We start from the raw sequence: 12,545 nt of genomic DNA on the forward strand, positions 1-12,545 counted from the left end.
CGATCTTTCTCCGGGCGCTGTGTGTTGGGAGGCACTGGGAGGATAGCACGTAGGCCCCCCACTGCCCTTCGCTGGGGAAGGCTGCCCTGGGCCGCAGGGCAGTGCGGGCGGGCGGGCGCGCCCCCGACACTTTCTCGGGGCTCTGCCCCCTCCGGGCGCGCGCGCCCACCCCGCCCCACCCCGCCCCACCCCGCCCCTGCCCCAAGCTGGGCAGGGTGGACCCGGCGCCCGGGCCGCGCACGCCCTCTCCGCGAGCCGGGACCCCAGGCCGCGCGCGCCCCGCGCCCCGCGCCCCCTCCCCGCCCGGCGGGCGCGCGCGCTGGCTCCCGCTCCCGCTGGCGGCGGCGGCGGGGATTGTTTTTGTTGTAGCTGAGGCCGGAAGAGCCGCGGGAGCCGGGTCCCTGTCCCCGGGCCGGGCGCCGCCGCCGCCCCTTGCCCAGCGCCGGCGTCTCCGCGGCGCCCCCCCAACGCCAATATTCCGGAGATCAAGCGTTACGCGGCGGCGGCGGCGGCGGCGGCGGGGCCCGGAGCGGGAGGCGCCGGGGACCCGGGCGAGGCGGCCCCCGCCGCCGCCATGGAGGCGCTGGGACCCGGTGAGGAGCGCGCTCGGGCCGGGACGGGGACCGGACCAGGGGACGGGTGGGCGGGCCGCGCCCCGTGGTCCCCATCGGCTTGTGCGTACCTGGGCTGGGCCGTCAGGCCTGGGGAAGGGGACCCGCGCCCCACTGCACAAGGCGGAGGGAGCTGACCCGGGCCTCGGGGGCGGGTTCCGCGCCCCAGCCTGGAGAGATGAGCCAGTTCTCGGGGTCTAAGGGAGGGAGGCCCGGGAAGGTGACCCGCGTCCCCAGGTAGAGGGGAGACCTGACCCAACCTCCGGGAGGTGGTCTGTGCTCCAGGGTGGAGGCGAGGCCAGTTTGGGCTTCGGAAGGGACGGTCTGTGCCAGGTGCGCAGCGGAGGCCTGGCCTGGACCGGACCAGAAAAGACTCCACCGTCTACTAGCAGGGGTGTTCTTGGCTTGGGGCCGCACGCCTGTTTTTCTTTGCACTGGCAGACAGTCCAGGGCCCTCAGATAAGGAAGAAGGAGAACTTCCCCTAAACACTTGTCATTAGCCCCGAAGGCCAAGGAGCAAAGTGTCCACCCTTTCTCAAAGGCCCCGAAGTTTCCGGGAGTATGGTCCTATGCCTCTGCCTACCTGTCAGTCTGTGCAAACAGACCGAGAGTGGTCTGTCCTGGCGCCTCAGTGACAGGCGAGTTATCAGCCAGAGGCTGCAGCAAGGCTTTAATGCCCGGAGTATCTTCTAATTGGGTTAGAAGTAGTTGTGAGGATCAAGTGAAGGAGAAAGTGCTTTGGAAACTACCTTCTTGCCGTTATGAATGGCCTCTGGTTGTCTCTCTGACTCTGCCCAAACCAGAAGAACCATTCCAGGTTGTAACAAATGCCCTGCAGATTGGAGTCTGGTGCTCCCACGTAGAACGCCACCGAGTTTCTAATGTCTTGGCTGAGTAGGGCAGGGTTTAGGGGCTGTGCTAACTTTAATATCATACCTTATCTACATAGTAGACTTAGTTGTAGAGCATTTCATTTGTTTAGTGCATAAACTCAGTCTCCCATTTGAGTTTGGAAACTTTGCAGGTTTGTTTACTTAAAACTTGTTTACGTAGCTGAATGATTCAACTCCACTTTCATTTGCTACTTAGAGTATTTTTTTTGAAATCTTTATTGAATTTGTTACAATATTGTTTCTGTTTTATGTTTTGGTTTTTGGCTGAGAGGCATGTGGGATCTTAGCTCCCCAACCAGAGATGGAACGGGCACCCCCTGCATTGGAAGGTGGTCTTAACCACTGGACTTCCAAGGAAGTCCCTAGAGTATTTTTTACAGGACTTCATAGTCAAATTTCATATGCCTTTAAAAAGTAAATTGGCTTTGTCACATTAATGTTATTTGGTAAACCTCAATGTGAGTATTACACTGGGTTACTTAAGCTATGTCCCCCGGCTAAAGGCATGATCAGGTCTTTAGGAATGTAACAGACTTCTATTCAAATCCAATCTAGTAATTTAATCGTTGTATAACCTTGGGCAAATTACTTAATTCCTTTGAACTTTCATTTCCTCATCTATAAAATGAGGGTAATAATAATTATGTGCTGCAAGATTTTTGTGAGAATGAAATAAGGTAATGTATGTGAAAAGTCTTGTAGATAGTAATACATTGGAGAGATTTAACAAATGTTTCTTCCCTCCCACCCCTGTTAGTAAGTCATAATTGAATCAACTGTTGCATTTATGAGCTAATATTGAAAGAGACTATGTAACTGTGTATACAAACTAAATTTCATGGAAAAGATCAACCTGGTGGTGTTAGGAACATCTCAGGGACTCTTTTGTAGGTTTGATTTTAGCTTTTGCAGGACTTATCAGTTCACCCAGGATTGTGGAAAATTAATTCTCACTAACCATAATTATAAAATGCTAATGAATCAGCCAAAATATCACGTAGATCTTTTCTGTTGACTGGAATATTTTCTTGCTGCTGTCTAGCAAACTCTTTTTTTTTTTTTTTTTTTTTGGTATCACAGTACCTTGGAAACCCAGTTAATAACAAGAAGCTGCTTGCTGAGCATGGAATCAGAGCAAAGGGAGTTGGTAGTCTTGTGGGATATTTCATCCAGGCTAAGAACCTAGAGAAGCTTTCCTGCTTCTTTGTTAAAGCACATAGATCTAGTGCTCTGTTACCTTCTCACTTGAACAATCAATGAAACATGTTTAGTCTTGTTCTGCTCTCCCTCACCCAATTTTGATTTCTGACAACAGCTTGGAAATGAATATATTTAATTAGATTACCATGTATTTGGCTTGTATTAATAGTAACATTTGTTTTTGCAGTGCTTTATAGTTTGGAAAATGCTTTCTTAGCTGTTAGCTCATTTGATCCTCTGTGAGGTAGGCAAGGCAGGTATTATCCCCATTTTACAGATGAGAAAAGAGAGAGCTTAAATGACTTAATCAAGGTCTCAAGGCTGAGTGGTGAGGATGAGTCTGGGTCACCTGATTCCTAGTCTAATTCCCCCCTCTTCTGTAAGCTGACTTCATCCAATCTGTGTTGAGTCATATTTGTTACCTTTTTGGAAGATGTAATTCTCTGACTTTGTCACTGAATTTTGGAGATGCTCCCAACATGAAGACCTTTGAGCAATAACTATAACATTTATGCAAGTGTAATAATAATGGCTAACATTTATGGAGTGCCTACCATTATGAGGCACCATGTTAAACCTCTTACATACATTGTCTCATGAGACCCTCACAATAGCTTTATGAGATGGATGCTATTATTATCATACCTCCTCCATTTTATAGATAAGGAAACTGATGCACAGATTGGCTAAGAAACTGGCCCTAGGTAGTGCAGTTAGGGAATGGTAAAACCAGGACTGAAACCCAGGTAGTTTGGGTCCAGAGCCTTAGCCACTGTGCTTTATTTCTTTGTAAGTCGCTTGATAAATTCAAAGAAACTAGCTTTGGGGGTGGACAATTTTAGAATATATCTTTCTAAATAAATCTTCTAAACTTATTAAAAGGAATGATCACTCACCTTGTAGCTTTTGTCTCTTGCCATGGAAAAGAAATACACTCTTTGCTCTTCTCCACTTCTTTATCCCTTTCCTTCATTTCCTCTGCCTCTGTCTCTCTAAAGGGCATCAAGTACTTCAGAGAGGTATAGATGCCATAGAATTGTGAAGTATATTGAAGAGGAAGAAAAAAGCCCTGAACTGGGAGTTAGGAGACCTAGATTCTAGTCATGATTTAAAATCAAAGTCATACGTCCTTGAGCAAGTCATTAGATCCAAGTTTCGGTTTGCAAATTTCTATCATAAAGCTGGATTTGTGATATAATGATTGCTTAAGCTTATCAAGGCTGACTTATCTATATGATTTAATTGGGTTAATTCAGTATGCCTGTCCACCTCTGATATTATTTATCGTCTACTTCTTACCTTGTTTGTAAATGCCTTATCACACCCAGAGTAGATCCCCTTGTTCACCAGAAGTGGAACTCAATTCCAAGAAATAATAATATTTTTAGTATAAATTATGTGCTTTTGTTTTAATGAAAAAAAATTGTCAATTCCTTTGTTTTAGAAATGGCTAGGTCTCTGTTTAGTTTCTATCTGGAAGTGCTACAGGGATTATTGGTACTGCTCAGTTCAACATTTATTGAATTCCTACAGTGTGCTCATCATTGAATTAGGTATTGAGATAACAATGAACTGGAAGTCCATTTCTTCTAAGAGTTTACAAGTCTAGTGAAGGAGACTAATTTAACAAGTATTTCTAGGTACTTGTCCTAAGTGCTCCGTTATACAGAAGGTCTTGGGAACACAGAAGGTGCATCCTTCAGCCTGGGAAATTCTGGAAAGGCTTTCCAAGGAGGTTGCACTTGACCTGAGTTTTGAAGGAGTATAATTTAGGGGAAGAAGGAACAGTGAATGTAATACGTGAAAAGATTTTCAATACTTTAAGAATTAGTATGTGGGCTTCCTAGGTAGCCCAGTGGTTAAGAATCCGCCTGCCAATGCAGGGGACATGGGTTCGATCCCTGCTCCAGGAAGATCCCACATGCCACGAAGCAACTAAGCCCATGCGCCACAACTGTCGAGCCTGCGCTTTAGAGCCCGTGAGCCACAACTATTGAGCCCATGTGCCTAGAGCCCGGGCTCCGCAACAAGAGAAGCCATGGCAATGAGGAGCCTGCGCACCACAACGAAGAGTAGCCCCTACTCACCACAACTAAAGAAAGCCCGCGCACAGCAAAAGACCCAACACAGCCAATAAAATAAATAAATTTATAAAAAAAAAAAAAGAATTAGTGTGTGGTGATCTGTCAACACAAATTTCATTAAAGTGTTTGCTTTGATTTTCCTAATGATGTTGGACCCAAACAGCTTCTTGCTTCAAAGTTTTCTCTCCTTAGTGAATTGTCTTTGTTCTTGGAGAAATACCATTGCAACAAGAGAAGCTGTTGTTAACTTTCCTTTGTAAACACAGCTCACTTTACTCAACACCTATTCAAGGCAGAAAAGATGTTTTTTTAAGCCAGTGTCCATTTGACATTATCATCAAAAAGGAGTAAGGTTTTCTATAGGCAGAGATTTCTCAGACTGTGTTTCCCTAAATCCATATCTATTGAGTATTGATGATGGTTGATTTTAAAAACAGAGAGAGGGACTTCCCTGCTGGTCCAGTGGTTAAGACTTTGCCTTCAAATGCAGGAGGTGCAGGTTCCATCCCTGGTTGGGGAGCTAAGATCCCACAGGCCTCACATCCAAAAAACCAAAACACAGAACAGAAGCAATATTGTAACAAATTCAATAAAGACTTTAAAAATGGTCCACATCAAAAAAAAAAAATTGTAAAATAAATAAATAAAAACAGAGAGAGAGAGTGAGTGTGAGTGTGTGTGTTCTGGGGAAAAACAACGTAAGTAAATGATGAGTTAAAGTTAAACAGGTTTATTTATTACATGACTTGGAGAATTTAATATGATTATATATATTGGAATTTTAAGAAGGGGAGAAAATATGCAGTTTCTTTAGCTTATGGAATCCTTTCCTTTTATGGAATATCCTGTGAACCATCAATGGAATAATTTGGAATGACTGCTCTATCTAGATCAGGGTTTCTTAGCCTCAGTACTGTTTGATACTTTGGAATGAATACTTCTTTGTTTTGGGGGCTGTCCTGTGCATAGTAGGCTGTTTAGCTGTATCCCTGGCCCCTACGCACTACATGTCAGTATCACCCCCCAATTTTTGACAACCAAAAAGGTCTCCAGACATTTACCAAATGTTTTCTGGGGAACAAAAGCTCCCCCAGGTTGAGAACCACTGGTCTAGACTGTAAGTTCCTTGAAGGCAGAGGCTCTGTCTTTTTCCTGAGTCCACAGTACAGATTAGACATGTAATAAATGAATAAATATTTGTTGAAGAAATGAGCTAGATCTTACGATCAGGCAATATCAGATTGTCCAGATTTTTAAATTATCAGGTTGTAAGCAAGAAAGTCTAGCATTATTGGTGTTGTTTCACTATCTAAATTAGCAATTAGGGCTTCCCTGGTGGCACAGTGGTTAAGAATCCTCCTGCCAATGCAGGGGACACAGGTTCGAGCCCTGGTCCAGGAAGATCCTACATGCCGTGGAGCAACTAAGCCCGTGTGCCACAACTATTGAGCCTACTCTCTAGAGCCGGTAAGCCACAACTGTTGAGCCTATGCACCGCAACTACTGAAGCCTGCGCACCTAGAGCCTGTGCTCGGCAACAAGAGAAGCCAACGCAATAAGAAGCCCTTGCACTGCAATGAAGAGTAGGCCCCACTCTCCGCGACTACAGAAAGCCTGCACGCAACAACAAAGACCCAACACAGCCAATAGATTAAAAATAAATAAATAAATTTAGATAAATAAATAAAATAAAATAGCAATTAAATTGATAAGTATAGTTGCTGTTTAATCTCCTACAGTCTGTACAAACTATAACAATGCAGGTGAATTTATGGAGGATTAATGGAGCATCTCCAGCCTGAACTGGTGATGTCCCCCAGAGCTTAGAGATGGTTTTATTCTAAAATGCATATAATTTTGTAAGCCTAGCTGTAGATCTACTGATGCTGATTAAAGGCTTTAGAGAGTAGACTGCATCTGCGTGTTCATCACACTGCATCTAATGTTGACATCCCCCATATTCAAAATAATAGCAACATGCCAAAATATTTAGAAATCTAGAGAATCTTAGGTCAAAAAACTTTTATTCACCTTTTTATATCAGAGTATGTTCAGTAAGTAATAAGATTTTAATACTTGTAGCTATTTTTGTTTTGCTTTGTTTTGGTTTCACTGAACAGCTTGTGGGAATTTAGTTCCCCAACCAGGGGATTGAACCTGGGTCCTCAGCAGTGAGAGTGCAGAGTCCTAACCACTGGACTGTCAGGGAATCCCCAGTTGTAGCTATTATTATCACCATCATGGTCATGAAGGGAATATTATCCTTCACAAACAAATAGCATATCAAGTATCTTTCAATCTCTTCAGGACCTCCAGCCAGCCTGTTTCAGCCACCTCGCCGTCCTGGCCTTGGAACTGTTGGAAAACCAATTCGACTGTTTGCCAATCATTTTCAGGTTCAGATTCCCAAAATAGATGTGTATCACTATGATGTGGATATTAAACCAGAAAAACGGCCTCGTAGAGTTAACAGGTAAGGATTAGAAAGAGTAGACTCCTATATAGATTTAAATACATATGATTTATTATGAATCATATTGTTCACTAAACTCTTTTAACATGTAGTCTTTGTTTTCCTCTGAGATGGTAAGTTTCTTAGTAGCAGGTTTGCTGTCTCATACTTGGTTATCCTCCACAGATTCTAGCAGAGTGCTGGGTACATCGTTGTTCAATCAGTAAATAATGAATGAAGACAAAAGGTCACTCTTTCACTGTCCAAAGGTAGCAGAAATTTATAAAAATAGGTGAAGCCATTGGTGTCTGTGGAAAATAGAAGTATCTGAAAATTCAAATTTTATTATTAAGTGTTGGTAGTAGACATGAGAAAAATATGAGTGTAAAGACAGAAGAATCATCTTGGGGTACTGAAGAAAGTAAACTCAGAGAAAAGCTCTTTAATTCTAGCATTATCCAGGAGGGGTCTGGATAAGACGATTTAAGCACTGTGGTCTGCATGACAGGAATTTACCAAGTGTGAAGATATAGCCCTATAGCAGATATTCTTACAGTGTGCTAAGATCACCCACTTTCCTTTTCTCTGTTTTCACACTGTGATATTCAGGCAGGCTTTAATATTATAGTTCTTGCCTTTCCAAGGATGCTCTTGCTGTCAAGTGAAGTATTTTTTTGTGGCTTGATTTTTTTTCTCATTATAGATCAATTATTTGGCTTTCTGGTATAGGTCAATCTCATGCAAGCCCTTAATTGTTTGGCTGTTGTATAACTGAAATCAATAACAGCAGAAGCAGTGGTAATGGCTAATATTGATCCACTTGACATATATTCTACTGGGTGCTCATTGTGTGTCAGGTATTATTCTGTGTTCTGGGAATACTGCATGAACAAACAGGCAAAAGTTCCTACCTTTGAGGTACTTATACTCTGATGGGGGAAATGTCCACAAATGAATAAGCAAAAAAATAATTATATATATATATATATATATATATATATATATTATCTGTTAGTTGATGATAACTGCTGTGAAGAAAAAACAGGGATGGAAGATAGGGATTGAGGATGGGTCACTGATTTTATATATATACATACACACATACATATAGCATAGTATATATGTGTATTGTAAATATATACTTTGTATATATGTTTCATATATTACGTAAGATGTGTGTTTGCATGCATGTGTTTGTATGTATATGTGTACACACACACATATATATGTAATATTTTAATAGTATAGTTAGGGGACTATAAGGACTCACTGAAAGGTGACATTTGAGGAGAAACCTAGAGGAGATGAGGGATAGCTACATGACAAGAATCCCAGGCAGAGGCAGCAGCTTGCATGGTATGTTCAAGGAATAGCAGATAAAGCCTGTATTGCTGGAATGAGTGAGGGGGAGAATGATAGAGAAACTCCAAAGGGGCCTATCACGCAGAGTCTTGTAGGCAGTCACAGAACTTTGGTATTTACTCTGATTAGATGGGTTTTTAGTAGACATTTGATGTGACTAACTTAGATTTTTAATGGATCATTTTGGCTGCTGTGTTGAAAATGAACGCTAGCAGGTAAGGGTGAAAAGCAGGGAAATCAATTAGGAGGCACTCGTAATGATTCAGGTTGAAAAGTAATGGTGGCTTGAACTTGAGTAGTAAAAGGGATAGTGATAAGAAGTGGTCAGAGACTACAAACATTTTAAAGGTAGTGTCAGCAAGATTTGATGATGGATTGAACATGAGGTATGAAAGAAATGAGTCACGGTTGATTCCAGGGGTTTTGTCCTGAGCAGATGGAAAGATGGAATTACCAGTTATTGGGATGAGGAAAACTATGGGAGAGGCAACAGGGGTGACAGATCAGGAGATCTGTTTTTTGGGCATGTTAGGATTGAGATGTCTGATGGACATCCCAGTGAGACGTTGAGCAGGAAGTTGAATACGTGAGGTTGGACTCCTCAGAAAGGTCCAGGCTGGAGACAAACATTTGAAAGTCATCAGCATATTGGTGGTAAAGCCATGAGACTGGGTGAGATCATGTAGGAAGTGAGTATGGTTAAAGAAAATAAGACTCCAAGACTGAGTCCTGAGGTAACTCGATACTTACAAATGGGGAGATGAGGAAGAATCAACAAGGAGACGGGTGTGGAGAGGCCACTGGGGTGAGAGAAAGCCAGGGCAGAGTGAGGAGGCAAGGGAAGAAGATGTTCTAAGCTGAAAGAATTGAGCGTCTAATGTTCGAGGAGCATTGAATTTTGCAGTGCAGAGCTCATTGGGGACCTTGATAAGAGTAGCTTTGGCGGAGGAAAAGCCTCACTAGAGAAGACTGAAGAGAGAAAGAAGAAGAGCAATTAGAGACAGCTCTGTCAAGCGATTTAGCTGCAGTGGGGAGCAGAGAAAAGGAATGTTCAAGCGAGGAGCAAGTGGATCAAGAAATTTCCACTTTTTTTAAGATAAGAGAAATTATAGCATATTTGTATGCTGAAGGGAATGATTCAGTAGAGTGGAAAAATTTGATGATTCAGGAGAGAGGAAGGTTCCTGGAGTGAGTGATATCCTTGAGCATACCAGGGTAAACAGGCTACTCAGCAGCCATTTAGCCTTGTCCAAAACATCCATAAGACATTTGGTCCACATCGAAAGGGCCCTGAAATTTGGTCCTATTCAAAACGTCCAGGAGCATATTTGGCCCATGCCAAATTTTTGTTTTGGACAGAACTGAATATCAAGGACCTTTTGGCGTGGACCAATGTCTTATGGACCAAATGTCTTATGGATGTTTTGGACAGGACCAAATGTCCTGCAAGGAGTAGGCTTATTGCATGACAAGCAATGATTGTTCTAAATATTCCATGGGTATTTATTCACTTACTGTGACAACTTTTATGATTACCATAATTTTACAAATGAAGAAACAGATGTGAGAGATTAAGTAACTTGTCCAAGGTCATACAGCTCTGCCACTTAATCATTGTGTGACCAGGGACAGGTTACATGCCCATTCTGAATTTTTATTTTTTCTCTTTAATACGAGGACAATAATTATTGTCCTGCTAGTCTAACAAGGTTGTTGTGAAGGTCAAATGAGATAGAGGTGAAAATATGTTTTTTACTGTAAAATTTTATGGTTACATTTTAAGATTGTAAGATAAGAAATTACCCTTCCAGTCTGAACATATACTGTTCTTAAGTCAGCTTTTTAAAATTGGGAATGCATGAGACTGTATTTCTCCATCAGTTTTTTTCAGTTGCATAATTTGGTTTGAAAACATATGACTTTCCCACAGATTTCATCTGTAGTGATATTAATGCCTTAGCTAGTTGTGGTATCTTTCAATATACAGTTCCCACACATGGGGCTCACTAATGTTGGTCAGACATGGCACCTGACTTTTCGTTGACTCTAGCATTCCAAAATCTCACAGACTCAGATCTGTCCATCCTAAATTGCAAACTTTCCCCCACAACTGCATTTATTTCAGAGCCTGCATACAGTGTAATCTGGCATATATGCAAAAACACTTAAATAAGCTATTCATGCTTTATTGAGAGAAAGGCTTTCATTTTAAACAGAAAGAAAGTACATTGGTAATCTTTATGGAATGAGGATATTTTGCAGAGTTCCATTTTCTATACTGTTTGGAAGCAGTTTGGAATATAACAAGACAGTATGCAGAATAAAATATTACTAGCATTATCAAAAGGGTTAACTTAGTCCTTTGATTATGATGCATCTTAGATTTATTGATCCTCAGGTTTCTGAATGCTGCTCACTCTCTTTTCCAAAACCAGTGTACTTGGATAAGGATGCTTATTTGATAACACACTTATCATTGTTCAATTATGAACATGCCAGACTTAGATACCTAAGATAAGTTATTCTTGTAAGGCTCTATTTATCATAGGAGAGGATTTTGGAAAGCAAGAATTTGAGAGGATGCTGTAAAATTTATTCTCTTTTCCCTTTTTTTCCCTCGTTTTTATTGTCATCTCATGATTGCTTTTGTTCACTTGCCCACCTTTCTTTAGTTAACTATTTTTCTAATTACTTGAATCAATTGTAACTTTAACTCTTACTTTTTCCAAGGAGTTTTGAACTGAATTTAGATGATTAAGGTATGGTGGTAGTTTCCTTACTGTTTACCACTGTTTCTCAGCGCTAACCTCCACTGTCTCCATTACTGTTAAGGGAGGTAGTAGATACAATGGTGCGGCACTTCAAGATGCAGATATTTGGTGATCGGCAGCCTGGCTATGATGGCAAAAGAAACATGTACACAGCACATCCACTGCCAATTGGACGGGATAGGGTAAGTGTTAACAGCAAGAAATATTTATTAGACTTAGGTCATTTAGTAGTAATTATGTAGGATAAAACTGTTTCCCTTTCTAATAATTCAATTCTTTAAGTTGTTTCTCATGGTGGTGATAGATTTGTTATTCCGTCCATATTCTCTTGTTCCTTAATCAATAATTGAGCATTAGAATTTAGGCTGATTTTGTCATCTTTACATATATTCCAAATTTCTCCCAGTGTTAAAGTGCCACCTGAATCTGAACAGTGGAATTTTTATAACTTATAGAGTATTATATAACACCCACTTATGAAAATATTTATAATGCCACAATAACTTTTTAAGACATTTGTTTTTAAAATTTAAAAGCAATACATAAATATGTACTCATTATAAACCTATTCAGACAATCTAGAAATGCTATGGTTTCCTGCCTCCCCACCTGTCCGTACCTTCAATCCCATTTTCATTTTCAGAGGAAACTACTGTAATAGTTCGGTATGTATCCTTTCAGATATTTTTATGTGCATTAGCTATTTATGCATGTTTATGTGTATTCTTATTTGTCTACATGCTGTTCTATGATTTATTTTTTCACCTAATATGTCTGGGAGATCTTTCCATTTCTGTATATTTAAGTCTACCTTATTTTTTTTAATTCAAAATTTTTACTGTGGTAAAATATATATAAAATTTACTGTTTTAACCATTTTTAAGTGTACAGTTCAGTGGCATTAAATATATTCACATTGTTATGCAACCGTGACCACTATCTATCTCCAGAACTTTTCATCATCCCAAACTGAAACTCTGTACCCATTAAACAATAACTCCCCATTTCCTCCTCATCTAGCCCTGGTAACCACTATTCTACTTTCTGTATTTACGAATTTAACTATTCTTCATATAATATACCTCATATAAGTGGAATCATATACCTCATATAAGTGGACTCATATAATATTTGTCATTTTATGTGTGGCTATTTCACTTAGTATAATGTTT

General features: G+C 41.1%; 1 protein-coding gene across 2 annotated transcripts in view; it reads left to right on the top strand.

Moving 5' to 3' along the window:
• Positions 1 to 257: 257 nt before the first annotated feature.
• AGO4 (argonaute RISC component 4) overlaps positions 258 to 12,545 on the top strand; it is a 35,648-nt gene continuing 23,360 nt past the window's right edge. Inside the window, exons 1-3 of one of the 2 annotated variants that reach the window (XM_057705072.1) lie at positions 258 to 593; positions 7,096 to 7,261; positions 11,435 to 11,555. In XM_057705072.1, coding sequence (XP_057561055.1) covers positions 575 to 593; positions 7,096 to 7,261; positions 11,435 to 11,555 — 306 coding nt within the window. In that variant the 5' untranslated portion in view covers positions 258 to 574. The remainder of the gene's footprint in view (positions 594 to 7,095; positions 7,262 to 11,434; positions 11,556 to 12,545) is intronic. The other variant, XM_057705080.1, reaches the window with a different exon arrangement.

The sequence above is a fragment of the Hippopotamus amphibius genome, chromosome 1, assembly GCF_030028045.1.
Source record: "Hippopotamus amphibius kiboko isolate mHipAmp2 chromosome 1, mHipAmp2.hap2, whole genome shotgun sequence".
Lineage (NCBI taxonomy): Eukaryota > Metazoa > Chordata > Mammalia > Artiodactyla > Hippopotamidae > Hippopotamus > Hippopotamus amphibius.